This window comes from Puma concolor, chromosome A3 (genome assembly GCF_028749965.1).
Source record: "Puma concolor isolate L17-30 chromosome A3, mPumCon1.1.hap2, whole genome shotgun sequence".
Lineage (NCBI taxonomy): Eukaryota > Metazoa > Chordata > Mammalia > Carnivora > Felidae > Puma > Puma concolor.
The window spans coordinates 139719759-139746234 of NC_141669.1; the positions used below are offsets into that span (position 1 = coordinate 139719759).

A 26476-nucleotide genomic window follows, 5' to 3' on the forward strand; every position below is an offset into this window, starting at 1 on the left:
GGAAGACACAAAAAAGACAAAAAGGAAAAACAAAAAACAGCCCAGCGCTGTTGGCGTTGTTCCTTTTGGAGTCCGGCAGAGCGCTCTGGTGGTTGATCTGGACAGTTTCCAGAGGTCGTTAGGAAATGAAGCAAGCAGACGGGTACTGATGTGGGCATCCGATCTGTGGATATGAAGATAAAGCAGACGATGCCAGCTGAAATCGCGAGGGCTGGTGATGTGATTTGTAGGAAAGGGAAGGACACGGTCTTGGAGGTTCATGTATTTCAAGGGCAGTGGCCGGACCAGCACGTGGGTTCCAGTGAAACCTTCCCTTTTTCTCACCTTTTCTTGTCCACACTCGTGGGGGCTTGTGCCCTTATCTTCTTTCTGCTTTGGCAAATTAGGCCCAAGGGGGGACCCTCAAAGGCAGATTTTCCTCTTCGCACCTCTGTCCAGAGAGGTTCTAAAATTTACGAGGAGACAAACCAGAATGGGAATGTACTCCACGGTCACGGTCACAATCGAGGTGCTGCCTGTTTAGATGAAGGGTTTATAATTGCTGTAAACATGGTTTTAAAAATTCCCTTTGATGGGACGCCTGGCTGGCTCAGTCAGAAGAGCACACGGCTCTTGATCTCCAGGTCGTGAGTTTGAGCCCACGTTGGGTGTAGAGATTGCTAAAGGTAAATAAAAAAACCTAAGCAAAATAAAAATTCCCTTTGACTACAGCAAAAAGAAGCTCTTTATGATCTATGGAAAATGGACAGAGTGTTTGTGGGGAATAGACCCTGCTGCGTACGAGTCCTTCAAGAAGCAGGAGAGGAGAGGCGACCACCTGAGCAAACCACAGCCGGTAAGGTGCTGCCCCCGGGGTGGGGGGGTGGGGGCCCGAGGCGGGGAGGGCTTCAGAGTCGAGTGTGGGGGGAGTCTGCCTTCCCTCTGCTGGGCCTGTGGGGTCCCAGCTGGAGAGGATGAAGGCCTGGAATCCGCCCGTCCGTCTGTGTGCTGCTCGGGGGGCCTCAGTTTACCTGCGTCTCTGTGTGCAGAGGCTGCTGCCGTCAGCCGGGCTCGGGGGCCACTTGGTACGCCATGTCCCCCGGGCCTGGCAGAGCCCAAGTGCACCTACGTTTCTTTCTGGGAACGCCGTGCTCCGGGTTCTTCTTTGTAAACCTCCTGTCTCCCAGCACCTCGTTAGCTTAGACCTATTAAAAAATCAAGACTGTCATGTCTGTGTTTTCAGTTCTGAGCACCAGGTAATATATTCCACAGTTGGGAAGTTTTGGCAAGGATACTTCCCCCCCAGAGCTTTGGAATACTGATGATCTCAGGGCTAAAACTAGAAGTGGTAGCTCAAAGGAAGGGTCAGGTTGTTCGAGGTCAGAAGAGAGAGTGGGCCGGGCCCAAGGCGTCCAGCCTCCCCCAGGGTGTCAGTGGTCCGGCCCTGTGGCATCGCCTGAGTGCTGCTGGACACCTTCCAACGTGCTCTTTGACTTTAAGAAGCAAAAGGAACGTTCCATGTGAAGACCACACAGACTTGGAATGTGAAATGCCCGGAGGGGTGGCTTTTGGTGCCTTAGTTTAGCTTCGTTGTCCTCTGGGTGACTCGACATGAGACAGACTTGTGTGAGCACTTGCCCGGGAGCAGCCTTCTGTAGCTCCTGGCACCAAACCCCGTAGCCTGCGGCCAGCAATACCGAGCCCCGTTGGACGTCGGCCGGGAGGGTCCCGAGGCCGCGTCGTCATGTCCCCGCGTTCTCCCGCAGCAGCTGCGGGGGTGGCCACTGCTTCCTTCTCCGGGTCCCGCTGCTTGGGAAATGTGAGGGTGGTTGCGTTTCGTCTTCAGATGTGGTCTGCAGGCGGGGTTCGGTCTAGAGGTGCTAAGGGTCCATGAGGTCGCCCGGCGTGAGCGGTTCTGGCGGAGGGCCGAGCTGCGGCGTGTGGGGACTGGCTCCGGCCGGGGAGGGCCGCACCCTGCCTGGCCGCCGCTGTAGAAGGCCCAGCCCCCCAGCCCCACCTGCCAGCGGCGGCTCCCTAGGTGTCGGTGTGTGCTCTCCCCGGGGGGGGGGGGGGGAGCGGGGGGGGGGTGCACTCCCGTGCTGCTGACTTCCTGCCCTCTGGGGGAGCCCCAGCACGGGGAGCCCCTGCAAAGAGAGCATCACGGCATCTTCTCCCTTACCAGAGAGCCCATCTTGCCCTGCATGACAGTCACTCCGAGAGTAGCTGTCCCACCTGGCCGGCCGGCCCACGGTGTTCTGTGTTTCAGGACGACAGCTCCCAGAAAGCTGACGGCGACGTGGCGGATGCCGTGCCCGAGGTTCAGGAGACTGTGCAGGTCATTCCAGGCAGCAAGCTACTCTGGAGGGTCAACACTCGGCCCCCCAACTCTGCCCAGGTCCGTACCCCCGACCCCCGCCCCTCTCCACACCCCTGACCCCTGGCCAGGCCAGACCCCTCAGCGGTTCCCCGGCCCCGTGTCCGCGCCGCCTAGGATCTTGCTTCCGCAGAGTGAGCCTCCGAGGGCTCCCCGCCCTCCCGGAGCCCCAGTCAAGCCTTGGCCACGGCCTGGCCTCCCCGGGGCAAAGGCAGTGCTCCACCAACATGTCGTGTGGGTGTGCTGCCGTGCCCGACACGCGGTGAGACAGGTGCCCCGCGTGCACACGGTACCTTCTCTAGGTGGCCTGCACCGACTGGGTCTCACTGAAAGGGGCTTCCAGACTGCTTTTGAGAGATTATTTTCCCGACTTGTCGGTTTAGATGCTTAAATGCCTTTTGGTACTTATGTTTGAAAATACGCTTATAATTTATATTGCACATGATAAGCTTATTACATCCTGTGTGATAGGGTGCAGTATAGAGAGTGACTGTATAAATGTAATAATTTTGTGTAGTAACTTTTATTTTAATATCTCGTTCATACGTAAAACAATACGGAGTACATGTGAAGTATACCTTCACTCCTGTCACCCTACCAGACCACAGTAAAAAGGAGACAGAACCCCCACCTACACGGACGTCATCTCGACGCAGCCACTGCTGGCTCCCAGCAGAGTGTAAAATAGTCCGACCCAACAGGGCAAAGGTGTACTTCTTGCCAGGAAATTCCTCTTACAAACAACACTTGTTCCTCCTCCCTGTGGTTCGTGTCTGTGGACCCAGGAGTGGAGCTGGAGGGCCGGCAGGTGCGGGACAGTGAGGAGGCGCTGGGGGCCTTCCCAGAACCTGACGGGGCGGGGGGGGGGCGGCTGTGGGGCTGCGTCCGCACAGACTGTGGGGCAGAGCGTGGACCGGCAGGAGTGGCCAGGACCCAGCCGCCCCGAGTGGCCTAGCTGAGCGGAGCGCGGAAACATGCCAGCGTGGTGACGGGTCTCCGCGCCTCTCCCCCCAGATGTACAATTTTACCAGCTTCACCGTCAGTCTCAACGAGCTACAGAGCGGCATGGAGAAGACCCTGGCTCCCACGGACTGCCGCCTGCGCCCCGACATCCGCGGCATGGAGAACGGCGACATGGGTGCGCTCGTGGGCCGGTGGGGGCGGGGGGCGCCCGTGCTGCAGGTGGACAGACAGGGAGACCGAGGACAGTGCATCTCGCACTCTCCGAGGTGGAAGAGGTTTAGAAATCCCAGCCTGCTGCAGACCAGTCCCCTTGTGGGTAGGATACGATTAAGTTACTAGAAAAATGAAGGACAATGCGTGCGAAACACGAGTCCCCCGGTTCTTCTTACCAGCGAAATTGGGGTAACGTTTCCAAGGTTGGACGTGTTCTCCGTCCAAAGTCAGTGTAGGACCGCATCCCAGGCCCAGGCTGCTCGCGCACCGTGGATGTCTCCGCGTGACGAGGGAGCGGCCGCACGCCGGCTCACCCGTCCACGTCAGCCGTGCGGTGGGCCACTGGCCAGAGGGCCGTCCCAAGCGGTCCTGGGTTTTGTGGACACGGTCGGTGTCGAGTGGAGGGACTGCACAGGGCAGGGAGACCCCCACTCTCCAGGACCAGTGTCTGCACCTAAACCCGGGACCGGGCCACAGAGCCCCGAGGGTCAGGTTACGCGGGACGGTCCTCTGTGGGAAGCGGCCCCCTCTGGCCCCGGCCCTGCCCTGAGGGTCAAGTCGCCCGTGAGCCTGAGCTTGCCCTTGCATGGTGCTCCTTTCCGAGCCCTGCTGCGCCCTCCTGCGGTGCGGGGGAAAGGCCTGCCTCTCCCCGCAGCCACACTGGGGTCGGGGCTCTGCTGTAGCCTCGTGACCGGGTGTGGTTTGCAGACGACGACGTTTCTGACCAGCGTGACTTCTCACCTAGGGTCTGGGGGTGGGGGCGCTGCCGCATCTGTCTGTTTCCTTCCACCCTCGCCTCCGTTGGTTGTAAGCCGGGAGCCTCACCGTCAACTCTGAGTCCTTACCCACGCCGTGTGCTTGGCCCCCAGATCTGGCGAGCCAGGAGAAGGAGCGGCTGGAAGAGAAGCAGCGGGAGGCCCGGAGGGAACGGGCCAAGCAGGAGGCCGAGTGGCAGACCAGGTGAGGCCTCGGTGGCTGGGAGAGGGCAGTGGCCAGGGCCCCACGTGCACCTGTGGCTGAGCAGAAGCTATTTTGGGGTCCCATTAACGTGGGGCCGCAGCCCCGGGTCTGGCGCGGGTTCCGTGACACAGACGGGCCGAGTGTCCCCGAAGGTGAGTAGGCACCCTGCCAGTGCAGGGACAGGTCCCCTCCGACCCGGGCCTGGCAGTCCTGCCCACAGCGCATCTGACCCTGAGCATTCCTCTCAAATAGGACACAGTTTAAAACAAACCGTAGTCTGAACCAGGCCACCAGCTGGAGGACGACACAGCTTGTGGAAAGGCAGTGCTGTGGAAGGAATGGTGTGTTCAGCCATCGCCCTTTGGCACTGCTGCAGGTTGCTCTTGTCCACGTCACCTGCCACGTGGCACGGGTGGCCGGATAGGCCCCGGCCGGCCCCACGTGGTAGCGTGGAGAGGGAGGGTGTGGAGAGCGGCGCCCGGGGGCATCGCAGGTGGGGACACACCTGTGTTCAGACCAGGTGAGAGGGTCACAGACACACAGAGACAGACAGAGACAGATAGAGACAGGGAGCAGACCCTGTGGGCCCGGGGCCTCCTGCTGTCTCACTGGAAAAGCGCGGTTGGTTTGTCAGTGGTCGGTCGTAATTACGTGAAAACAGCCCATTCGGTGAGGATTCAGTCGGGTAAGTACCGTAATACTTGGGCATAATTAAAAACATATGTCCGTTAAAATGTTAGTCCTAGCAAAATCTTGGGGTGCATGGGGCACCTGGGTGGCTCAGTCGGTGGAGCATCTGACTTCGGCCCAGGTCATGATCTCACACTCTGTGAGTTCAAGCCCCACATCGGGCTCTGTGCTGCCAGCTCAGAGCCTGGAACCTGCTTCTGACTCTGTGTCTCCCCCTCTCTCTGCCCCATCCCCACTCATGCTCTGTCTCTCTCTGTCTCGAAAATAAATTAAAAAAAAACATAAACAATTAAAAAAAAAATCTTGGGGTGGCTTTGAGCTGTTCACTGAGTGTTTTTTCCAGTCAAGCTTGATGCACTGTAGGCATTGTTTTTTAGGCCTGGTCACGGTCGCCTCCTGTGGCTGTTTTGTGACTGACATTTTTAAAACCATTTCTTTGTGCTTGGGCTTCTGACCTGATTTAAGTTTGCGCTTTCAGTCTTTCCAATATTTGGAATTGGCTTCATTCCAGAAAAAGCTTGAAAAGCATCCACCCTCCTTCATTGTCTTTAAGGAATCGATTTAAAAAATACATTGCAGAAGTAGCGGTATCTGGTCTTCAGATGACTCCTCCTACTTTGTGAGCCCCGGGTCCTTCGTCGCCTTCAGGATGCGCGCCGGCAGTCGAGGGTCCGGGGGGCTTCCCAGGGCACGTGCCACACACGTGCCCGCGGTGGCGGCCCCATTGCCTCCCTGCCCACAGGTCGTCCCCTTCTCCAGTTAGACACGCCAGGCCTGCTTCCAGGGAAGGAACCAGCACTGTGCCCGTCCTTCCCTCGGAAGGGATAGTGGCCGTTCTCCGCTAACAGCCTAGCGTGTTTCTGTGAAGGCCTTGAGGGTCTGCTGGCGAAGCCCTCTCTGGGCTGTTCGCAGGGACAGTGTTCGAGAGAAAACGTGGTTAATAACTCTCAGCCGCGGCTGCTGCCCTGGGCTGCATCTAAAGCCGCGTGCTGGGGCGCCTGGGTGGCGCAGTCGGTTAAGCGCCCGACTTCAGCCAGGTCACGATCTCGTGGTCCGTGAGTTCGAGCCCCGCGTCAGGCTCTGGGCTGATGGCTCGGAGCCTGGAGCCTGTTTCCGATTCTGTGTCTCCCTCTCTCTGTGCCCCTCCCCCATTCATGCTCTCTCTCTGTCCCAAAAAAAAAAAAAAAAAAAATCCGCGTGCTGATGCGGTGATGCCTCCCTGCAGGGAACACGAGCCAGGTTGTGTCCACGTGCTTCCTGACCATGTCCTCTGTGTTCCAGGTGGTTTCATCAAGGCAGCAACCCGCACACGGGGGCTCCCGACTGGTTGTATGCGGGGGGCTACTTTGAGCGGAATTTCTCCCGCTGCCCAGATATCTACTGAGGGGCCGGAGTGGCCCCCAGGACCGGAGACCGGACTCCGTCAAGCAGTCACGGCAGAAACCAGCTTTTCCAGCGACTGTGTCCGTGGAGACAGCACCATCCCCGGTCAAGGATTTGATTCTAATTAACTTCTGATCGCCAAACATTTTACTACTGTTCATCAAGCTTCACATGGGATCATCATGTTTTCATTAAGGGCGGAAAAGGACAATCCTCTGCCGTCCCTTCACGTGACGGGAATCAGCCCGGCTTGTTACAGCGCCCTCTTCATTGTAAAGCTCATAACGGAAGTAAGTAACCAGGAAGGGTCTTAGTTCTAAGTCCCCCCCGTGTCCCTCCTCCTAACGCAGCGGCAAAGGGTTTCTGAGACTGTCGTGCATTTGAACCAGTAACAGGGGAAGACGGATCTTGAAAGTAACCCTTCGAGGAGCTTTACGGGGCCAGGGGTTGCTTCCTAGATTACGGTAATGCAAAAGTGAAGACTTTCAGAGCGCCAGATGGAATGAAATGAAAAGCTGTCAGATTCTGTATTTTTTACCAGTCTTCAATAATGTAAAGATTACTTTTAAAATATTTAAGTTAAAACTACTTGAATAGTATTTTGCCGGAGAGCAAGGTTTGCATTAATCACCAATCGTATACTGTCCGAAACGAAGCATTACCGTGACAGCCTGGGGCGGCCGGAAACCTCGAGAGTCGTGACGGACCTCCCCAGGCTGCTGCCAGCCTCGAAAGGGGCCCCGCCTCTGTCACCGGGGCTTCGTGGCCTCTGCAGGCCAGGCCCGCGTCACAGAGGGTCGCCGTGCCTACGGCAGGTGCGCCCTGCGGGAGGCTCCGAAGCAGCAGCCGCTACGGCCGTGTCATTAAAGCTACTTAACAAAAAGTAGGTGCGTGTCCATCCTAGACACATCCCTTCTGGTGGCTCTTGTCTTTCTGTAGAAGTGTCAACACCACAGGCCTCAGTGGAGCTCTGAACGGAGAGCGTCTGCTGAGCGTGCACGCACTCACGCGGCCGCATGGAGTGCTGGGTTCTCGGTGGCAGGCTGTCGTCATTGTGTGTCCGGGCTTCGACGTCACATCTGTCATTAAAACACTTTTAAAAGCGAATAGTTGTTCTGCAGCCTTGATTCTGTAGCTTTGGAAACCGGAAGTCAAGGTGCTGGGTGCAACCGAGCGTCTGCTCCACGGAGACGGGAGCGGAGCCACTGGCGACGGGCAGAGGTGTGCGAGGCTTTACGGTTCTGACGCTGTTCTGAGACGGGGTCGTGGCGCATCTGGTCGTCCGAATGGGGACCTCATGCACCTGCGGCCGGGGGCGGGTTCGCTGTCCATGAGGGAGGGCGAGCTGAAAATGTCGAAGGGCACAGTCCTAGGACACGTTTAAAAGGATAGTATTTCGGGCAGTTTAACAACTTCTTGCAGATGAAGCCGTTTCTCGCTGCCACTGATAACAGGCCAACGAGGTTTGCACTTTTGAGTCTGCTGGGGAGGCCGGTTTTCAGCACGCACCGGGCCCAGGCCCCAGAGGAGGAGGGCAGGACGGTGGACACCAGAACATACGCGTTTGTGGGGCCGTCCTCACTTGGCTTATGGTTTTTAAACTTCGGTCTCTGCAAATGCCAGCGTGTAAAGTGACTGCCTCAACTTCGTCTCCCTTGGTCATTTCAGATGCCAGAGGTTTGTCTCTACTAAAGATTTTTTTCACTAGAAAATGCATCTTAAAACGCAGGCACCTGCTACCGATGCTTTTGGCCTGTGTGGAAAGTGGTGGCTTCTCAGCCACACGTTGATGTCATTATGGCTTTGCCGTAAGGACCCAGGGGCTTTCTAGAGTAATTTTGTAACTTCGACCGTCCATGCAGCAGGGACAGTGGAGCATACTCTCCCCTAAGCACTTGATGTGACGAGTTTGCTCCCCTCTGAGGTGAGGATCCAGTCTCGCGTCCTTGACTGGGCACACAGTTGTCAGGAGCCGCTGGAGGTTCAGCCAGGGACAGAGAGACACCACGTTGGAATATGTCTCGTGTGCGATATAACCTAATGTCACGGGGCCCCTGGCGCTGACTAGGTTTCATAGGCCACCTGGTGTTGGAGACCGACGGTCCTGTCTGTTTGGGGGCGGGGGGCGGCTGGCACGAATCTGTCCCCAAGCGGCCAGGGTCAGGACGTCACTGGCACCTGGTTGTGGCTCCTGCTCAGGAGGAGGCCGCGGAGAAGCAGGCCCCGGGCCCTCGGGGACATCACGGCATTTTGCCACCCCGGGTTGCCACTTCCCGGCACGGGTGGGAGGGACGCGTGAGGGCCCAGACGGCTCTGCACAGACACCGGGCCCTAGGAGGGTAGCAGCCGCGTGGGAGTGTTGGCGTGGAGAGCTGGAGCGGCCGCAGGGAGGGCGCCCCTGAGGAGCAGCTCCGAGGGCTTGGCCACTGCGTCCCTTTCAGACTCCTTCCGCAAAGCGCGTGGAAGTGTCAGCCCACCGGTCTGCCAGACACGCGACCTGCTGTGGGGACCCGTGTCAGACCAAGCGGGCCTGGCACTGGGGGAGGCATCAAGTGCAGCCTTGGTGGCCTCTGGGGGCACTGGGCAGGCCCAGGCCCGGTGCCGCTGGCCGCGTGTCTGACCAAGCGTGACGCCGACCCGCTGGGGAGGCGCGTCCGGTGAAGCGGAGGCCGTGCCGTCTGCTTGCTGGGTTCTGGTCGGAACATGGAGTCAGGAAATCAGAACAGGAGAGGAATGCCAGGAGGCTCCCCAAGGTGCAGGCAGCCCTCCAGGCGGCCCTGGCCACAAGCCTCCTCTCGGGACACTGGCTCTTTGGGAAAGAGTGCTCCCCAACAGAGTTGGTGACTCACCGGCTTTCCCAGGCTCACGTACGCACGAGGAGCACAGAGCATGGACGTGCTGATAAAGTTCCCAGTTGGGAAGCACCAGTGGCCCTTCTTCTGATCACCCCTGCGTTCCGAGGGGAGGGCTGGGCGGCGAGGAGAGTTCAGTCGGCACGAGGTTCCCGCTGGTCCTGGTTTCTCCCGTCTCAATGTCTGCACTTTCAGACGTCTTCCCGAGGACTTTCTCAGGTCCACAGTGGTGCAGAGATTGGGGTCCCGGATCAGAGCATGTAACCAGACCCAAGGCACACCGGTGGTCTTCCCTCCACCTGTATTACTTTGGGCCTCACTGTCTTTTGCGTGCGTGGTGGGAGGGTTTTGCAAAGTAAAAACTGTTTTTCGTGTCTCTTGTGTGAGTTTACTGGACAGTCAGCCCTTCCCTGGCTGCACAGCTCCGTCGCCCCTCTGAGAACCTAACGGTCCTGTGTCAGGCAATTCGTAAAGGCCCTGTGGTCTCTGCAGCAGGCGACGACACACAGACACGGGCCCTTCCTTCCGTGCTGTGCACGTGCTTGGCTGGCCTGCCACGCTGTTTATCCTGTGTCAGTGTAGCTCGAAAATGTCAAGCAAGAGTATGGCTGGTGAGACGGATTTATTTTTATGATAGGTCATAACTGTCAGTACCCATCCGTGTAAACAGCATCCACTACTCTTGGAGGTTCTTCTTGGAGGACCGAGCAGATCCGTGAAGATGAATGTTCAACCCCAGCTCCAAATACAGATTTCCTTGGAAGTGGGTGGTGGCTGACACTTGCTCTGCACTGAGCAATTTTTCACTGTCCCAGTCATTCTGGCCTCTCTGGAAAGGACTGCAGATCGGCTACAGACGAGTCCCCGCGCACGGGTGTCGGATTGGACTGTTCACTCTGTAGGATTGGCCCCGCACACAGATTGCTTCAGAAAACTTTGTCATGGTGGTGGGGGCTCGGGGACACCGTGACACCATTGTGTGGGCACAATGGGTAGGTGAAGGGGCTTGCGTTCTCTGGGAAGTGGGGAGCTCTGACTGACCATCTCTCTTCTCTCCTGGGGATCAGAGCCCCCAGTGACAACAACAGAATGCCCAGAATGTGGTGTGAGTTTGACCGGAAGGTCCGTGCTGCCTGGCTGCTGGCCTAGGTGCCCAGCAGCTACGTACTTCGCAGGAGGAGAAGCTGAGTGGAGATGGTCATCCAAATAGCCATGGTGGCTCTGGTCAGAGGGACAGATGGTCCACAGGATGGCAGTGCCTTCAGGATGCCCAGGTGCACGGACAAGGGGCTCCACCAGCCTCTGCCGTATCTGATGATGGGGACCACGGAACACTCAGTGCTGCCAGAGCCAGGCCCTAAAACTGGGCAAACAGAAAACAACCTGATTCAAAACTAGACATTTCTCCAAAGACGCACAAGTGGCCAATAAGCCCGTGGGAACACGCTCAACATCGCTAATCTTGTGGGAAATGCAACTCACGACGACACGGAGGTCCCGCCTCACACCCATTACGGTGGCAGCTGTCGAGAACAAGCAAAAACCAAGTGTTGGCGAGAATGTGGAGAAATCGGAACCCTCGTGCGCTGTCTGTGGGAACAGAAAACGGGGCAGCTGCTGTGGAAGACGGTATAACAGCTCCTCAAAAAATTAAAAATAGAATTACCAGATGATCCAGCAATTCCGCTGTGGTTACGGGCCCAAAAGACTTAAAAGCAAGGTCTGGGAGAGAGACTTGGACATTCATGTCGACAGCAGCGTGAGGCAGCATCGCTGAAGCCTGCGAGCAGCCCTCGTGTCCCCCCATTGGACGAACGGACGAGCAAGATGCAGTCCGCCCGGACCAGGGGCTGTTACTCCGCCTTGAAAAGGAGGGACGTTCTGACGCCTGCTGCCACACGGGTCCACCTTGAGGATGTTGTGCTCACTGAAATCAGCCACAGAAAGACGGACGCTGTCTGATTCCATTGATCGCATTAGGCAGAGTCGTCAAAATGCTGGAGGCAGTAGGGTGGTGGCTGCTGGAGCAGGGGACACGGGACGGGCAGCTGGTGTTTCACAAGGTGACGGGGGCTCTGGAGGTGGACGGTGGTGAGACGTTACAACATCACGATGTATTTACCACCACCGAACAGCATACTCAAAAATGTTCAGATAGATCGTATGTCCCGTGTATCTTATCACAATATAACAAGATTGGAGAAAAGTTACCAGTGGCGTCCAGGGCTTAGGGAAGAGGGAGCGGTGGCCAGGAGGGCGCGGGGCACTTCCGGGCAGGGAGATGGTGGGTCCACACCATACGTTTGTCCAAACCCGCGGGCTGTGTGCACCGAGATGGGCTCTTGGCGACGCCGCATGTCCGTGGGGGCCGCGGGCTGTCACGGCACACCCTCTGCGGGGTGCTCGTGGCAAGGAGGCCGTGCATATGTGGAGAGCGACGGGCTCCATTTTGGTGAGAACCTGTGATTGCTCTGAAAAGGCACATGTCACTCAAAGGAAAGAGAAAAACAAAAACCCACTCGCCAAACAGTGTTCTCCGGTGGCGCCTGCTATCGCCGCACCGTCTGTCCTCTGCTCTGACGGTTCTACTCTGCGTGTTTGAATTGCACTCGCGGGAACAACGGTGTGGCTCTCTTCCTGTGTGTCTTGCCGGCCGTGCCCTCTCTGGTGACGCATCTGGGCACGTCCTGCCCCCTCTCTAGCTGCTGTGCCCAGGCCCTGCCGCCTGGCGCAGGAGGAGCCACGGGGGCTTCCGGCTCTGCTGGGGCTGCCAGGGCACACCCCAGTGCCGTGCTCCCCACGGCGCCCCGCGGCGGGGGCCTGGGCCATGCCTGTTTCTCATTCACATGTCACCGGGCCGGCCCAGGCTCCACCCCCTGCTTGAGGAGACGCTCTGGTTAGTGCCCTTTGAGGCCCCATGCTCTGCAGGGTCTGGAAAGTTCGCTGGTCTCCCTGCAGCTTCCTGTGGCAGCTTTTTAACTTTTCCTGACTTTGAACAAGTGCCGCCTGCCCGCTGGCCCATCTTCGGGGCACCCGGAGCGGATCTTCCCGTTGTTGTCTTTTCTGGCTTCCCCTGAGCTCCGAGAGGGCGGTCACGGTCACAGGCTTACAGCTGCGCCCCTCTCCCCTGTGGTCTCAGGAATTATCAAGGTCCGTGGAGTTTGTGTGGGGGCTCTTATCTGTTGGGATTCACCCTACTAGAAACGAAATGAAGAAAAGTAAAGGTATTTAATAAAAAAATAACTCATTATTAACATAAATAACAATTTTTAATGAAAAGCAGCTCTATTTTCCAAAACAAAATTGGTGAGTCTTTAGATCTCAAGACAATGGACACAGAAGCGGTTGTCCTTCAGACTATTATTACACAGGTTATACAGGAATTAAAATAATGCACCAGACCCACACGTCCCAGCGTGAATAGATCTTCAAAACAAAACTACTTTCCACTTTTACACTTTTTACAAAAAGCTTTCAAACAAAGCCTGTGTATACACATCTAGCTGGTAAATCGTCAGGCAGCTCGCACAGTGGCCTTGCTTTGGTGGCGGACGGGGGTCTAGCATGGGGCACGGAGGGTGCAGGGCTCCGTGTGCGCCCCCTTGCTAACTGCTTGGAGCCTCGAAGCAAAGTGCAGGATGGAAACGGCGGCTCAAAGACCAGCAGGAGGGCCACCCGTCACTCATTGTGAGTATGGAGGACGGGGCTTCTTGCCCTCCACTCTGAGCACACACATCAGCCTCTGGGGACTCCAGGCACAGGAGGAGTGTGGGGGACAGCCGTGCCAGCACTGTCTTCGCTGGTATGGGGGGGGGGGCTGGACAAGAATGGGGTCAGTAGGGGCACCCCGCCCCCCCGCCCCCCCAAGGAGAAGGGAGGCAGCCACGCCAGCACTGTCCTCACTGGACTGGGGGGCCCCTGGGGGAGAACAGGGGGTACCCATCTTAGCACCATTACGGGGGAAACGGGGCCGGGGGTACCGCACGGGACTTCTGTCGCCCCCGAGGACCATCGTTGATGTCGTGGGCTCTGCGTCCAGGCCCCGGAGTCCTGGGCTTCGGTTCGGTCGCATACCCCTGTGGTCGTGAAGCCGGCCCTCCCCAACCCCCGGGTCCTAAGACGCCCTTCCCCTGACTCGGGGACTGTTTCCTCCACGTCCTGGGACCTGGCTTGCAGCGCTGGCCGTGAACCTGAGACGCCCCCTCGCGCCTCGCAGGTGCCGCCGCTCTCCGGCGACGGTGGGGATGTGGGCTCCAACGCCCACCGCTGGGTCGGCGCCTGCCACGCCACTCCGGTCGCCGCCGCCAGGGGCCGCCGCCGCACCCCTATGACACAGCAACAATAGGGGCCGCTCTGGCCCGCGCGCCGCCCGCCCGCGCTTCCGCCGGAAGGGGGCGCGGGGCGGGGCGGGGCGGGTCGATGGACGGCTGCCCTTTCCAATCGCTGGCGGTTCAGCGTCGGCCCCGCCCCTGACACGGCCCAGTCGGCGGCGAGAGCGGCGGGAGGGGGCGGAACGAGAAAGAACTTCCGGCGGGGCCCGGCAGGCGCTGAGGAGGAAGAGCGAGCCCGGACGGCGCCTCTCGGCCGAGTCGCGGCGCGGGCCAGGTGCGGGGGTCGCCGGGGGGCGGGGACGGCTGCGGGGGCGGAGCCTGCGCCGTTGGGGTCCCCGAGCCGGGGTCGGGTCGGCGGAGGCCAGGGGCCGTGCGCGGGGCGACGGCTGTGGGGGCCTCGGGCGCTCGGGCCGGCGGCGGCCGGGCCGGCCCGACCGCCCCGCGCGACGCGGGGGCCGCGGGGGCCGCGAGGTCGGGGTGGGCCCGTGGGCCCCGCGCGGAGGAGCCTGGTCGGCGCGGCGCGACCCCGGTCCTGGGGCTTGTCCCGTCTCCTCCCCCACCCTCCCACCGCGCTCGTTTGTGCAAGGGCGCCGGTCTGCCGAGTCGCAGCTTAACGGGCGTGCCCCGACGGAGCCCGGCCGGAGTCTCGGTCCTGTCCGAGGTGTCGGCGCCGTCTCCGCCTAGCTCACGTTGCTGAGCTTGTTCGGGGCCCAGGGCCGCAGAAGTGGCGCTGAGCGGGGTTCTCGGCGGGAAGCGGGGCGCGGTTGGGGTGCACAGGTTAATTCCGATCGTGGAGAAACCTGAGAAGCAGCTGCGGCCGCGCCCCGGCACCTGCTGGCTGCGCGCTCCAGGGAGACTGCGCCGCCGCGGGGGCCCCCTCTCTCCCGGCCTGGTGGCGGCCTTTCGCTCTGTCCCGCCAGTGTCACATTGGACGAGGAAGCTGGGACTTTCATGATCCTGACCGGGTTTGCTTGCTGGTCGCTCTTCCAGGATGACGACTTCAGGCGCTCTGTTTCCAAGCCTGGTGCCAGGCTCCCGAGGCTCCTCCAACAAGTATCTGGTGGAGTTTCGTGCAGGAAAGATGTCGCTAAAAGGAACTACTGTCACCCCAGATAAACGGAAAGGGCTCGTGTACATTCAGCAGACGGATGACTCCCTCATTCACTTCTGCTGGAAGGACAGGACATCTGGGAACGTGGAGGACGTAAGTGTCTGGTCCTAGGAAGCCCGCCTGGTCGTCAGGACCGTCCGGTTCTCCAGAAGCACGCGTAGCTGCTCTCACTTGGCTCTGGACACGCAGCTGCCCTGTTACGGTGGGGGTGTGCTGCTGGGATATGTGGGCGCCGCTGCTCCCGGGGCCCACACCAGCTGTTCTGCTTTGCTCACGGGCATTCGGGTCTCCCGCCCCGGATCTGTAGACTGCTCCCATCATTGTGCCTGGGATTTGGGTGCCGTGTAAACGCTGCGCTCCACCAGCTCTCCTTTTTAGCGCTGTCTGCTCTCCAGGCTCGTGTGTTCCTTGTTGAGAGCAGCGCAGACCCGCTTTGAACCCACCTGGGAACGTCGTTCCCAAGACGTCTCTGTTCAAAATCCTTGAAAAGCCGAAAGGCCCCCTTCCCCGTTGAGCATCGAACCCCTCTCCCGGCCCTCATGCCCTTGGGGGGGTGCCTGTGACCCTGGCCTCTCCACCCGGTGGTGCATCCTGTACCCCGGCCCCTCCCCCGCCACGGGACCCAGCGTGTTTCCCGCGGAGGCAGTATTTGTGTGACGCTAACTCCTCCCTTGTGGCTTTCTGAAGGATTTGATCATCTTTCCTGACGACTGTGAGTTCAAGCGCGTGCCGCAGTGCCCCAGCGGGAGGGTCTACGTGCTCAAGTTTAAGGCAGGGTCCAAACGGCTCTTCTTCTGGATGCAGGTGGGTAGGTTTTGTTGGCCTGTTGTCTTCCCGCGTGGCTCACCGGGCGGTAGAGCTGGTGCTGGCCGAAGGTGACTGCCGCGGAACCTGAGAATTTCCGTGGAGCTCCTAGCGCCAAAGGCAGCGGAGCAGGGGACCTTTGCAGAGGGCACACGCTCGTGGCTGGGCTCCCGGTGCCCTTTCATGACCCGGAACTCCCTGGCACGCAGAGCGGTTTCTGGACTGGGCCCCGGTCTTGATGCGTCGACGGGCACCTGGCCCATGATGTGCTTGTCACACACTCTTCCCCCCCGCCCCCCTGGGCTGTGAGCACGCACGGCGGAAGCAAGGTTGACCACACGCTTTCTCCTTGCTGTGTATTTGTACAGAACCGGAGTGTTCTTTCCCAGGCTTTTCTGAGCCCTGCCTCGCCCTCCCCCCAGTTGTGTGCTTTGGGGTGTTTGGGTCAGCGCGGCAGGGCGTCCTGGTGCCCACGGCGGCAGGCAGCATCCCACTGGGCGTAACAGCCGCCCAGCCTTCTCCCACCTGTCGGCCGTTGGGCCTGTTTGCGTCTCCGATTTGTTGCAGGCGGCGTGTGAAAGAGTGATTTTCCACCAGGTTTGTTTCCCGTACAGGGGGTGGTGGTGATAGCCGTGTTTTAATCCAGAAGCGGACTTGGTAGAAGTGGGTAAACAAGTGCATTTGCAGGGTTTGTTTGCTTTTTGGGTTTCTTAACATCTTGAGCGAGCTCGCAGGTGTGTGCATGAGCAGGGGAGGAGCAGAGAGAAAGGGAGAGAGAATCCCAAGCGGGCTCCACACTTAGTGGGGGACCATGAGATTGCGGCCTGAGCTGACATCGAGAGTCCCACGCTTTGTCGACTGAGCCGCCCAGGTGGCCCCGGTTTTGCAGTTTTGACAGATGTTGCCACTTTCCTTCCCCAGAGGTGAACCTATTGCCCTCCCCCCAGCACTTTCCGGAACAAGGCAGAAAAGGTTTTCCTCTCCGTGGGCTGGACAGGCTGTGCTTCTGCCAAAGGAGCGTGAAAGCCGCTGTGGACGAGAAGTGAATGAATGGGTGCAGCCCTGTTCCGCTAAAACTTCGTCTGCAGACAGAGCTGGGGCCATGAGCTTGTTTCCCCGGTTTTGCCGAGAAATGTTTCCCCAGAGGGTGCCTGGGGGGCTCAGTCGCTTAAGCGTCCGACTTCGGCTCAGGTCATGAACTCACGGTCCGTGAGTTCGAGCCCCGTGTCCGGCTCTGTGCTGACAGCTGGGAGCCTGCTTGGAATCCTGTCCCCACCCCCCACTCCTCCACCACATGCGTGCTCGCTTAAAAATAGAAACTTGTAAGAGTAATAAAAAAAAAATCGTTTCACCAGCTCTACTGTTTTTGTTTCTCCCGAATTTGCCCTTCTGCCTTGGAGGGGAGGAGCTCTGTTCTGTCCCTTCTGTGTCCCTAGCACCCTGCAGGCCCACAGTGCATGCTCAGGGACGGAAGAATGGGTCGTGGGCACTCTGGCTCGTGGGCCGGGGGGCACTTCGGGAGGTTGTGGCTGGTGAGCGCCTGCGAGCCTCTTTATGGAGCTCCCAGCGGACCCGAGGGGCCACGGCTGGGGCTGCTCTGTGTGTCGTGGGGTCACAACCGGTGGTTTTGTGGCTTCACGCGAGTCACCGGAAGGTTTCGTGGCTCTTAGACTGTTGTGTAAAGGGTCTGGTCCTGGAGGGTCAGAGGGCCTTGCGGGTGCACGTAGGGCGCTTTTAGTGCTTCAGTGTCGCTACCCTGAGAACCAGCGTTGCCACGGCACCGGCGATCTTGTGGGACTGCTGTCCTTGTCCGCCCTGCTGGGCCCTGTCCTCAGTGCTGTGTGACTGTGGACAGGAAACATCACCTGTCTGAGCCCCTCACCCTCGTGTGTGAGCCCCTTCGGTGGCAGGTGGGCTCTCCTGTGGCAGCTCCGGTTGTACCCCCTCCCCCCACAGGAGCCCAAGACGGACCAGGACGAGGAGCACTGCCGCAAGGTCAACGAGTATCTGAACAACCCCCCGATGCCTGGAGCGCTGGGGGCGAGTGGGAGTGGAGGCCACGAGCTCTCTGCACTGGGCGGTAACGGTCACCTCCCAGAACACGCTGGGGTGTCCGAGCACGTGGCGAGGTCTTGGATCCCTGATGGCGCAGGCTGGTTGTTTTAAAGGGACACGGAGGCGTCCCAGTTCCCATCAGTCCCCAGCCCCACCTTCCAGGGGCGAAAACGTCTGAGCTCCACCCTGTCGGCTCGTGGCACTTGTGGTTTGGGGGAGAGCCGAGGGAGAGGTCCCAGCGCGCGCTCCGTCTCAGCGTCAGCCCGAGTCCCCCAGCCTCCCCGGGGCCCCGTGGGTGTTGACCCGGCGACAGGCCCGAGTCTGAGCACCTCCTGTCTTAACAGGCGAGGGCGGCTTGCAGAGTCTGCTGGGGAACATGAGCCACAGCCAGCTCATGCAGCTCATTGGACCCGCCGGCCTTGGAGGACTGGGTAACCCTGCGGCCTGCGCTAGGGGCGGACGGCTGTAGTTAGGATCGCTTTGCCATTCGAGTTCTTCCTTTAGTTCCTCGTTGGCTCCGAGTGGTCTCTGTGAACACGTGTCCCTCATGCCGGCTTCCCTGGGAAGGGCCCCCCGTTCCCTGCTGCCCCTGCTGTTGTGCCGGGGCGGGTGTGTGTCGCGCACGCCTGGGAAGCACTCGCTGCTCCGCCAGGTTTGCAGCGCGTGTTAGTGTGCGCTAAGTGCGTCGTCTGCAGACCGGGACGGAGGTGCCCGGACCTAATGGAGTGAGGCAGTCGCTAGTCCGGCACCTCAGCCCGCTGTGGCCACTGCTTTCCCCTCATCCCTTGGGTTTCGTGCAGGATGCTTGGCCGGGAGAGGTGGGCTCTTCGGGAGGGTGTGGCATCTGAGCTCACGTCTCTTTGCTCGCAGGGGGACTGGGGGCCCTGACCGGGCCGGGCCTGGCCAGCTTACTGGGGAGTGGAGGGCCTCCGGCGAGCAGCTCTTCGTCCAGGTGAGCCCTGTGCTCCGCCCCACCATGCCTGTGTGCCCCCAGGCGTCCCCTCGTTCGAAGGAGACCGGACATAGGAGATGGCGAAGGACAGAGAACCCCCCCCCATCACCCCACCCCCGGGGAGGGTCCTTTGGGGCCTAGACTCTTCCGGAGTCCCAGCAGTTCCGTCCGGGACGTTGGGGGCAGGACCGATGCGGGCACCCTCAGGGTGTGAGGCCGTCCCATCGCTGCCCTCGCTCTCCCCAGCTCGCGGAGCCAGTCGGCAGCAGTCACCCCGTCCTCCACCACCTCTTCTACCCGAGCCACCCCCGCCCCTTCCGCTCCAGCAGCTGCCTCGGTGACCAGCCCCAGCCCCGCACCCAGTTCAGGTAATGGAACCAGCACGGCAGCCAGCCCAACCCAGCCCATCCAGCTGAGCGACCTTCAGAGCATTCTAGCTACTATGAACGTGCCGGCAGGGCCAGGAGGCGGCCAGCAAGGTAACACGTGCTCCTCGGGTCCAGGCTGGGGGGTGAAGGTGCCTGCCGCCCCCTGCCTGCTCGCTTGCTGGCTTTCCGAGGCGTGGGGCCGAGCGGGTCCCCGGGCTGAGCCGCTGCCCCCCTCACCTTGCCACACCCGCCAATTTCGCGGCTTGGGCGTCCGCGGCTGGCTTCCTACGTGGGTGTCTGTGTCGGCCTCGAGCCGCTGACGGCCCTGCGCTTATGTCTTAGTTGACCTGGCCAGTGTTCTGACGCCCGAGATCATGGCCCCTATCCTCGCCAACGCGGACGTCCAGGAGCGCCTCTTGCCCTACCTGCCCTCTGGGGAGTCACTGCCACAGACGGCAGAGGAGATCCAGAACACGCTGACCTCGCCCCAGTTCCAGCAGGTAGACGCTGTGGCCTGGGTGCCCCTGCCATGTGCTCGGTGGAAGGGGGCACAGCTCACCGAGCTTCAGCGTGGCTCCCGGTCACGGAGCGTCCCCGCCCCCCTCCCGGGCTTTCACCAATAGCGTGTGCTCAGGGGGCGTCTGGCTTTCTTTCGCAGGCCCTGGGCATGTTCAGTGCAGCCCTGGCCTCTGGGCAGCTGGGCCCCCTCATGTGCCAGTTTGGCCTGCCTGCAGAGGCCGTGGAGGCGGCCAACAAAGGCGGTAAGTGCCCGCGCCCCCACCCTGCGCCCAGGGCAGGGTTTGTTTTTCTCCTTGTAGTTTGCACGGCACAGGGCTGACCGGCTGGGCCCTGGAGGTTCTGTGGCCCTGGGCCTTGGTGTTGATGTTTTCATCTCCTGTGCCCTCCAGTTAGCAGTCTCAGGCCGGGGTCTAGGAAGGGTGCCTCACGTTTTTAAATGTATTTTAGATGTGGAAGCATTTGCCAAAGCCATGCAGAACAGTGCCAGATCCGAGCAGGAGGGCGACGGGAAGGACAAGAAGGACGAAGAGGAGGACATGAGCTTAGATTAATCATCCGCTGTCCCCAAGGGGTCGGGATTCGCGGCCGGCGGCCTCTGCGATGGCGCCTGTGGCGCCGAGCGCGCCCTCACCTCCGTTCCGCTTGCTGAGAAATAAAGGTCTTGTCTTTTACCTGCCACCTCTGGTCTTCCCGTGTGCCCAGGAGGGAGCCAGGCTGAGCGCTACCCCTCCAGCCCTGGCAGTTCTGACTCGGGGGGTGGGGGGACAGCCACTCCAGGCGAGGGGAGCCCCCGGGCCGGCGCTGCCCCCGTGAGCACATCCGGAGGCTAGATTGCCTCTGACTGGTTTTCTCCTTTCACAATTAAAGTCAACGCTCCGTTAAACAGAAATAGTAACTTTTTAATTTCAGAAGCAGGGCAGATTTCTCCCGTTACTAAAAATTGGTGGAGGAAAATCTCAACGAAACTGAAAGATAAAACGTATTAAAAACCCCAGTTTACAGAATTTTATCCTTTTGTTTAAAGAGATATAACTTAAAGCCATTTCCAGAAAGAAGATTCATCACCCCTAGAGCCTAGAATCCAGACACAGACTTTGAAACAGCAGGGGGCAGGGCCTGCGGGCTCCGAGGTGAGAGCCCGCCTGCCTGGGGCGGCCCTCCCGTGGACTCCAGGCCCGGGCCCCTGAAGAATGTCCTGCACGGCCACTGGAGGGGCAGCCGCGCTAGGTGGTGGGGCAGCCGCTGGCCCCCACTGCCCCCTGAACACCCACAGAGCGAGGCCAGGTGACGGGGGACCGGTTCACCACCAGGTTCCTCATGCAGCCATGGTAGGCCAGAGGCCCAGCCTGTGTGTTCGTGGGCCCTGGGGGCACAAAGGAAGATGGACAGGTTGGAACAGAGGCCAATGTCCCACCAGCAGCGCCCCCTCCCCCGAAACCTGTCTCCCCGGCTGCCCCATCCCAGAAGGTGGGGTGGAAGCGGGGGGATCCCAGCACCTGGTCCTTCAGAGGCCGCTCCCACCCCCAGGCAGAGGCCACACTCACCGGGCAGGCCGCCAAGGTGCAGAGGGGCCAGGGCGTCCCCTGAGGCCACTGCCACCGTGGGGCCTCGGGTGCCGTTGGTCTGTGTGTCCACCGTCAGCCGGAGGGTATTCCCACCTTTGGTCACTGCGGGCACAGGGTCCTTGTAACTGGGCTGGGAGGGGCCCAGGCTGTTTGCCCAGGGGGTCCCACTGGGGGTCCGCGGCTGCCCCTCCTGGGCACTCCCCCAAGCACAAAGGCGCGGGGTGGGAGCTCGGCCGTGGGGGGGGGGGGGGGGGCGGCTCACCTGCCAGTCGGTGCCACTGCCCGTCACACAGGGCTGCAGGGCACGTCACCCACGTGGAGAACTCCCCGCCACCGTCGTCCGCCCGCAGCAGGACCTGGGGCGGGGCGGGTGAGTCAGGAGAGCGTCGCTAACCCAGGTCCACACTGCGGTGTGGGAACAGTGCCCCCACACCGCCCCCCCGCCCGACCTACCTCCTTCTCCCGCAGCTGCAGCTGCAGGTAGGGGGGCGCCCGGCCCCGGCCCAGGTGGAAGAGGAGGCCGGAAGCTGCCCGGGGCCGTACCTCCAGCTCCAGGCTCACGTCAGGAAGGGTGACTCCCAGGGTGTCTGTGGGGAGGCACTGTGAGGGAGAGAGGCAGCGCTGCCTGGCCTCCCCCCGCCCCAGAGGGCTGGGGGCGCACTGATGCCCTACAGACCTGCGGTGACGACTCCCCCGCTCTCTGCGAAGAATAGGCCCTTCTCCAGGGGGCCTGAGAAGCATGGCGTGACCCCCACCACCCGTGTGGGGGGCCCCAGAGGCCGCCCATCCAGCCTCAGTCTCCTCACACAGCCGCTGAAGCCGCTGACGGCCACCTGTGGGGCACAGACGGGCTGGTGTGGGGAGGGCCCCGGAGCCCCGGGAGGGGAGTTCAGCTGGGGGGGTGGGATGGGGAGCAAGGTGGTTCTCGGGGGTGTGGGGGGGGGCACTGAGGTGCTTCTCACTGGGGGCCTAGGGCTGAAGCCACTGGCAGGAAGGCCCCCCACGAAGAGAGTTCGGGGCCGGGGGCTCCCTGGCTCCCGGCGCTGCTGGCCAGGCTGCTCCCGGTCCTGGGCCCGGACCCCATCTATCACCAGCTGGATCCGAGTCTTTTCCCACCGCACAGACACCTGGGGGCGGGAGGGGGGCGTGTCAGAGTGGGAGCTCCCAGGGCCCTGCCCGTGTCCCCTGTCCTCAGTGCCTCACCATGTGCCACCGGCCAGCCCGTGAACGCCGGCGGCTCTGGACACGGAGCCGGGGCCCGGGACCTTCCGTCTGAGCGACAAAGCGTCCGTGGCTCAGGAGGAGGAGGAGGGAGGGGCCGCCGGCCGTGAGAGGGGCGGCGAGGAGCAGGAGTCCTCGGGGGGCGCGAGGGCGGACCAGCATCGAGACCTGGGACCTGGAAGCCAAGCGGCGCCATCAGCCTGGGCGGCCCCCCCCACACCCACCCGACCTGGCCCAGACTTACCAGTCCCCCGGGGGGGCCGGGACGTGGGCAAACTCTAGGTGACTGGGCAAGGGCCCCCCAAACTGGTAGGCATCTCGGGGGCTCCTGAGGGGCCGGGGCGGTGTGCAGGCAGGGTCCCGGGGGGGCTGGCGGCTGCGTCGGGAAGCCTGGGGGGGGGGGGGTGGCGGGGTGGTCAGATGGGACGCAGGAATGCGTGGGGGCCGCCTTCCGACAGTCCCCAGCTCCGCCTCGCTCACGCCGCCCTCCCCGCGCCCTACCTTCCGCAGCGCCGCAGCCCCCGGTCCTTGAGGTGCCCGCCCAAGGGTCTGGGCACGTGGCGCAGGAGCGCAGTCTGCGGTCACGTTGACGCTTTTGGAGTACTGCTGCAGGTCGAACACACGCTGCGGCCCCAGGAGCCTGAGGGGGGCAGTGTGGTCAGCGTCGGGGGGGGGGGGGTGGGGGGGGGGCGGGGGGGGGATGGGTGGCGGCCCCACACCCCCGCCCGAGGCTCACCGCAGCACGAAGACATTGCTGATGCAGCCACTGAAGAAGTCGCCAGGCTCCGGCCTGCCTCCCAAGGACAGCTCAGGGGCTTGAGGGGGCTGGGGCTGGGGCTGGGGCCCAGGGGACGGCCCCTGGTGGGGCTTCATCTGCTGAAGTTGGTCATCCACATAGAGCCAGACCCTGCAGGGGACAGCAGCGTTTCCCCCACCCTGCCCTGCCAGTGGCCCTGCCGCCACCCTGTCCCCGAACACCGCAGCCAGAGGCCCCGCGGGCTGGGCTCACCCTGTGTCATTGCTGTAGAAAGCGACATAATGGGGGGCACCGTCAGCAAAGCCGTCGCGAGTTTTCACCTCCGTCCTCAACAGCCGGAGCGTCACGTGGCCCTGCTTCAGGGACACCTGGCATAGCTCATCCTGGGGACAGCGGCCAGGTCAGTGGACCAGGCCGGGGCACGCCTCCTGCCCTCCAGCCGCCCGAGCCCCATGCGGCCGCTGCCGGGAGCGGGGGCTGACGCACCTCGGATCCTCGGTGGTAGAGCAGACCGCTGTCCCGCGTGCTGCGGAAGCCGAATCCCGAGTAGACGTGGCCCGTGAGGGGAGCAACGTGAGGGAGCTCCAGGGACAGGAAGCCGTCGCCGTGGAAAGTCACGGACCGTTGCATCTACGGGAGGAGGACGGTGACGGTGAGGGCCCTGGACACGGGCCCGGAGAGGGTGCCGCCGCCGGCCAGGGCGGGGGCGGGCTCACCAGCAGGTCGGCGGTGCAGCCCGCGCTCACGCCGGTCGTGTTCAGCCTCTTGAGGTCCACGTACTTGCCCAGAGCCTTGATGCCCTTGATGCAGCCGCGGATGGAGCCTCCGGAGGGGAAGAGCTGCCGCAGGCTGCGGGGGAGGGGTGTCAGGGCCACCGCCCGGCTGGAGGCCCCGCCCGCCCCGGCACCGCGGGCTCACCTGGGGGGCAGCTGGTCAGGCGGCACGCCCCCCAGGTAGTAGGCGTCCGCCAGCTCCAGCGTGTTGTCCTGGTCCACGCTGAACACGGAGCTCCTCTCCACGCGCACCAGCACGCGCTTGCGGTTTTCCGCCAGCAGGAACACCTGGATCTGCGAGGCGCCCGCGTGCGGGGGCTTCAGGGCGACCCCGGGGCCCCGCCGGCCCTCCCCCAGCCTCACCGCCCAGGGCGACCCCAGGGCCCCGCCGGCCCTCCCCCAGCCTCACCGGTGAGGGCGACCCCTGGGCCCCCGCCGGCCCTCCCCCAGCCTCACCGGCGAGGGCGACCCCGGGGCCCCCCCAGCCTCACCGGCGAGGGCGACCCCGGGGCCCCGCCGGCCCTCCCCCAGCCTCACCGCCGAGGGTGACCCCCGGGCCCCCGCCGGCCCTCCCCCAGCCTCACCGCCTTGCTGGCGGAGGTCAGGGCCTGCAGCTTGTGCGCCAGGTTGTGGGGTGGTTGTGCCTCCTGCAGGCCGGTGCCAAAGTCATAGAGGAGGGTGAGGTTGCCCTTCTGCACTGCCAGGCACAGGAACTGGTCCTGGGGGGTGGGGGGGGACGGGCAGGGTCGGTATGGGGTGGTGGGGGCAGGGTCCGTATGGGCTGGGGGTGCCGGGAAGGAGGAGCGGGGTCAGTATGGGGTGGGGAGGGCGAGCAGAGTCCATATAGGGTTGAGGAAGTGGGCGGGGCTGGGGAGGGGGGTCAGGGTCAGTATGGGGTGGGGGGTGGGAGTGCTAGGGAGCAGGGAGCAGGGTCGGTACGGGGTGGGGGGCACTGGGGGGGAGCAGGGTTGGTACGGGGGGGGCGCTGGGGGGGAGCAGGGTCGGTACGGGGTGGGGGGCACTGGGGGGGGAGCAGGGTTGGTACGGGGGGGGCGCTGGGGGGGAGCAGGGTTGGTACGGGGGGGGGCGCTGGGGGGGAGCAGGGTTGGTACGGGGTGGGGGGCGCTGGGGGGGAGCAGGGTTGGTACGGGGGGGGGCGCTGGGGGGGAGCAGGGTTGGTACGGGGGGGCGCTGGGGGGGAGCAGGGTTGGTACGGGGTGGGGGGCACTGGGGGGGAGCAGGGTTGGTACGGGGGGGCGCTGGGGGGGAGCAGGGTTGGTACGGGGGGGGCGCTGGGGGGGAGCAGGGTCGGTACGGGGTGGGGGGCACTGGGGGGGAGCAGGGTTGGTACGGGGGGGGCGCTGGGGGGGAGCAGGGTTGGTACGGGGGGGGCACTGGGGGGGAGCAGGGTCGGTGTGGTGGGGGGCTAGGGAGTGGGGAGAAAGGTTGGTATGGGGCGGGGCTAGGGAGAGGGGAGCAGGGTCGGTATGGGGGGGCTAGGGAAAGCAGAGCAGGGTCGGTACACAGGGGGGCACTACGGAGCGGGGGCGCAAGGTCGGTACAGGGTGGTGGGGGGAGGGGGCGCGCTGGGGCCGGGCCGCGGACGTGCCTGGTGCTGCAGGAAAAAGATGATCCCGTTGGAGGACACAAGCCGGAGCTCCTGCTCGAAACGCTTCGTGTGGCCTATCTGACTGCCCACGCTGATGCGAGCGAAGCCCGAGCCGTCCAGGTAGGAGCCATCAGTGAGCCACGGGTCCCCGGTCGCCTTGGAGCTGCAGGTCAGAGGTCACAGGGTCGGCCCAGAGTGGGCCGAGCGCAGGGGAGGGCCAGGCCCTTGCTGCACGTACCGGGCACAAGGCTTGTCCGCGGCCGTGTCCAGCTGGAAGGTCTCCTCGAAGTTATAGAGACTGAAAACCTCCTCGTTGAGCGTGTCCATCTCGATACAACCAAGGTAGCCGGGAAAGCGGAGGGGCTCCGGGGGCTGTGGGCACAGGGCACAAGTCAGGGCGCCCCTCACCCAGCGCAGACCCCAGTTGCGGCGCCCACGGTGTAGCACGCGGGACCGCAGCCACACACGGAGCAGGGCCTGGCGGGACGGAGCGCGGGCCCAGGCTCACCGCGAAGTCGCTGGGGTAGCCCCCCACGTAGAAGACGAAGTTGTCAGGATGCAGGCTAAGCAGCCCCTGGGCCCCAGGGGCCACCGTATCGGCCTTGGTCTCATGGACCGTCTGCTTCTCCACCGTGACGGACATGTGGCCGAACTGGAGGGTCCTGAGGGCAGAGGGGGTGGTGAGGAGTGGACCCCGCCAGGTGGCCGGGGAAGCGCGGGGGGCCCGGCCACCCACCTGTCGATGCTGACTGCGGCGAACTGCTCCCCTATGTTCTCGTCCACGCTCAGGGTGGCGGGGCCCGCCTCCCCCAGGCGGTACACCCAGTGCACCTTCTGGTCGCGCAGAGCCACGCCCATGTAGTCGCCAACAGCCTGCGGAGGTGGCGGGAGATCAGCAGGAGGGGGTCCCAGCACAGCACCACCACCCCCCCACCCCACCCCCACCGCCAACCTGGTGCCTGGCTCCGCCCAGACCGCCGTGCCCGCTGTGCCCACC

At 62.5% G+C, this 26476-nt stretch overlaps 3 protein-coding genes and 1 long non-coding RNA gene across 10 annotated transcripts in view; 2 read left to right on the top strand and 2 right to left on the bottom strand.

Moving 5' to 3' along the window:
- OSBPL2 (oxysterol binding protein like 2) overlaps positions 1–7669 on the top strand; it is a 37364-nt gene extending 29695 nt beyond the window's left edge. For 5 of the 7 annotated variants that reach the window (XM_086702644.1, XM_086702645.1, XM_086702646.1 and 2 more), the window contains 5 exons: positions 712–835; positions 2246–2374; positions 3368–3491; positions 4399–4489; positions 6461–7669. In XM_086702644.1, coding sequence (XP_086558770.1) covers positions 712–835; positions 2246–2374; positions 3368–3491; positions 4399–4489; positions 6461–6563 — 571 coding nt within the window. In that variant the 3' untranslated portion in view covers positions 6564–7669. Of the gene's footprint in view, positions 1–711; positions 836–2245; positions 2375–2954; positions 3113–3367; positions 3492–4398; positions 4490–6460 lie in introns of those variants that run through there. The other 2 variants (XR_015249582.1, XM_086702648.1) reach the window with 2 other exon arrangements.
- Positions 7061–13775, bottom strand: LOC147582863 (uncharacterized). Its single transcript, XR_015249584.1, has 2 exons — positions 13580–13775; positions 7061–12611 (listed from the first exon to the last, which is right to left on the bottom strand). It is a non-coding gene; the product is annotated as an uncharacterized LOC147582863 (long non-coding RNA).
- A 113-nt stretch (positions 13776–13888) lies between these two features.
- On the top strand, positions 13889–20230 carry ADRM1 (ADRM1 26S proteasome ubiquitin receptor). Its single transcript, XM_086702651.1, has 10 exons — positions 13889–14019; positions 14736–14949; positions 15544–15660; positions 17617–17740; positions 18060–18146; positions 18586–18667; positions 18914–19146; positions 19378–19535; positions 19694–19796; positions 20002–20230. The coding sequence occupies exons 2-10, from the start codon at positions 14737–14739 to the stop codon at positions 20103–20105; spliced, it is 1221 nt and encodes a 406-aa protein (XP_086558777.1). The 5' UTR covers positions 13889–14019; position 14736; the 3' UTR covers positions 20106–20230.
- A 202-nt stretch (positions 20231–20432) lies between these two features.
- LAMA5 (laminin subunit alpha 5) overlaps positions 20433–26476 on the bottom strand; it is a 50591-nt gene continuing 44547 nt past the window's right edge. Inside the window, exons 62-80 of the mRNA XM_086702652.1 lie at positions 26216–26352; positions 25988–26141; positions 25718–25851; positions 25480–25642; positions 24455–24589; positions 24016–24164; positions 23814–23946; positions 23584–23727; positions 23350–23480; positions 23077–23247; positions 22842–22980; positions 22585–22730; positions 22323–22515; positions 22082–22246; positions 21796–21952; positions 21573–21706; positions 21382–21475; positions 21099–21221; positions 20433–20917 (exon numbers count right to left, since the gene is read on the bottom strand). Of these exons, the coding sequence (XP_086558778.1) occupies positions 20778–20917; positions 21099–21221; positions 21382–21475; positions 21573–21706; positions 21796–21952; positions 22082–22246; positions 22323–22515; positions 22585–22730; positions 22842–22980; positions 23077–23247; positions 23350–23480; positions 23584–23727; positions 23814–23946; positions 24016–24164; positions 24455–24589; positions 25480–25642; positions 25718–25851; positions 25988–26141; positions 26216–26352 (2742 nt within the window). The 3' untranslated portion in view covers positions 20433–20777. The remainder of the gene's footprint in view (positions 20918–21098; positions 21222–21381; positions 21476–21572; positions 21707–21795; positions 21953–22081; positions 22247–22322; positions 22516–22584; positions 22731–22841; positions 22981–23076; positions 23248–23349; positions 23481–23583; positions 23728–23813; positions 23947–24015; positions 24165–24454; positions 24590–25479; positions 25643–25717; positions 25852–25987; positions 26142–26215; positions 26353–26476) is intronic.

Excerpts from the sequence above, each read along its gene's own strand:
- ADRM1 (XM_086702651.1), top strand. The coding sequence starts at position 14,737 with ATGACGACTTCAGGCGCTCTGTTTCCAAGCCTGGTGCCAGGCTCCCGA. Across the intron at positions 14,950-15,543 it reads CATCTGGGAACGTGGAGGAC|GATTTGATCATCTTTCCTGA; the intron begins GTAAGTGTCTGG and ends GGCTTTCTGAAG. Across the intron at positions 17,741-18,059 it reads CGAGCTCTCTGCACTGGGCG|GCGAGGGCGGCTTGCAGAGT; the intron begins GTAACGGTCACC and ends CTGTCTTAACAG.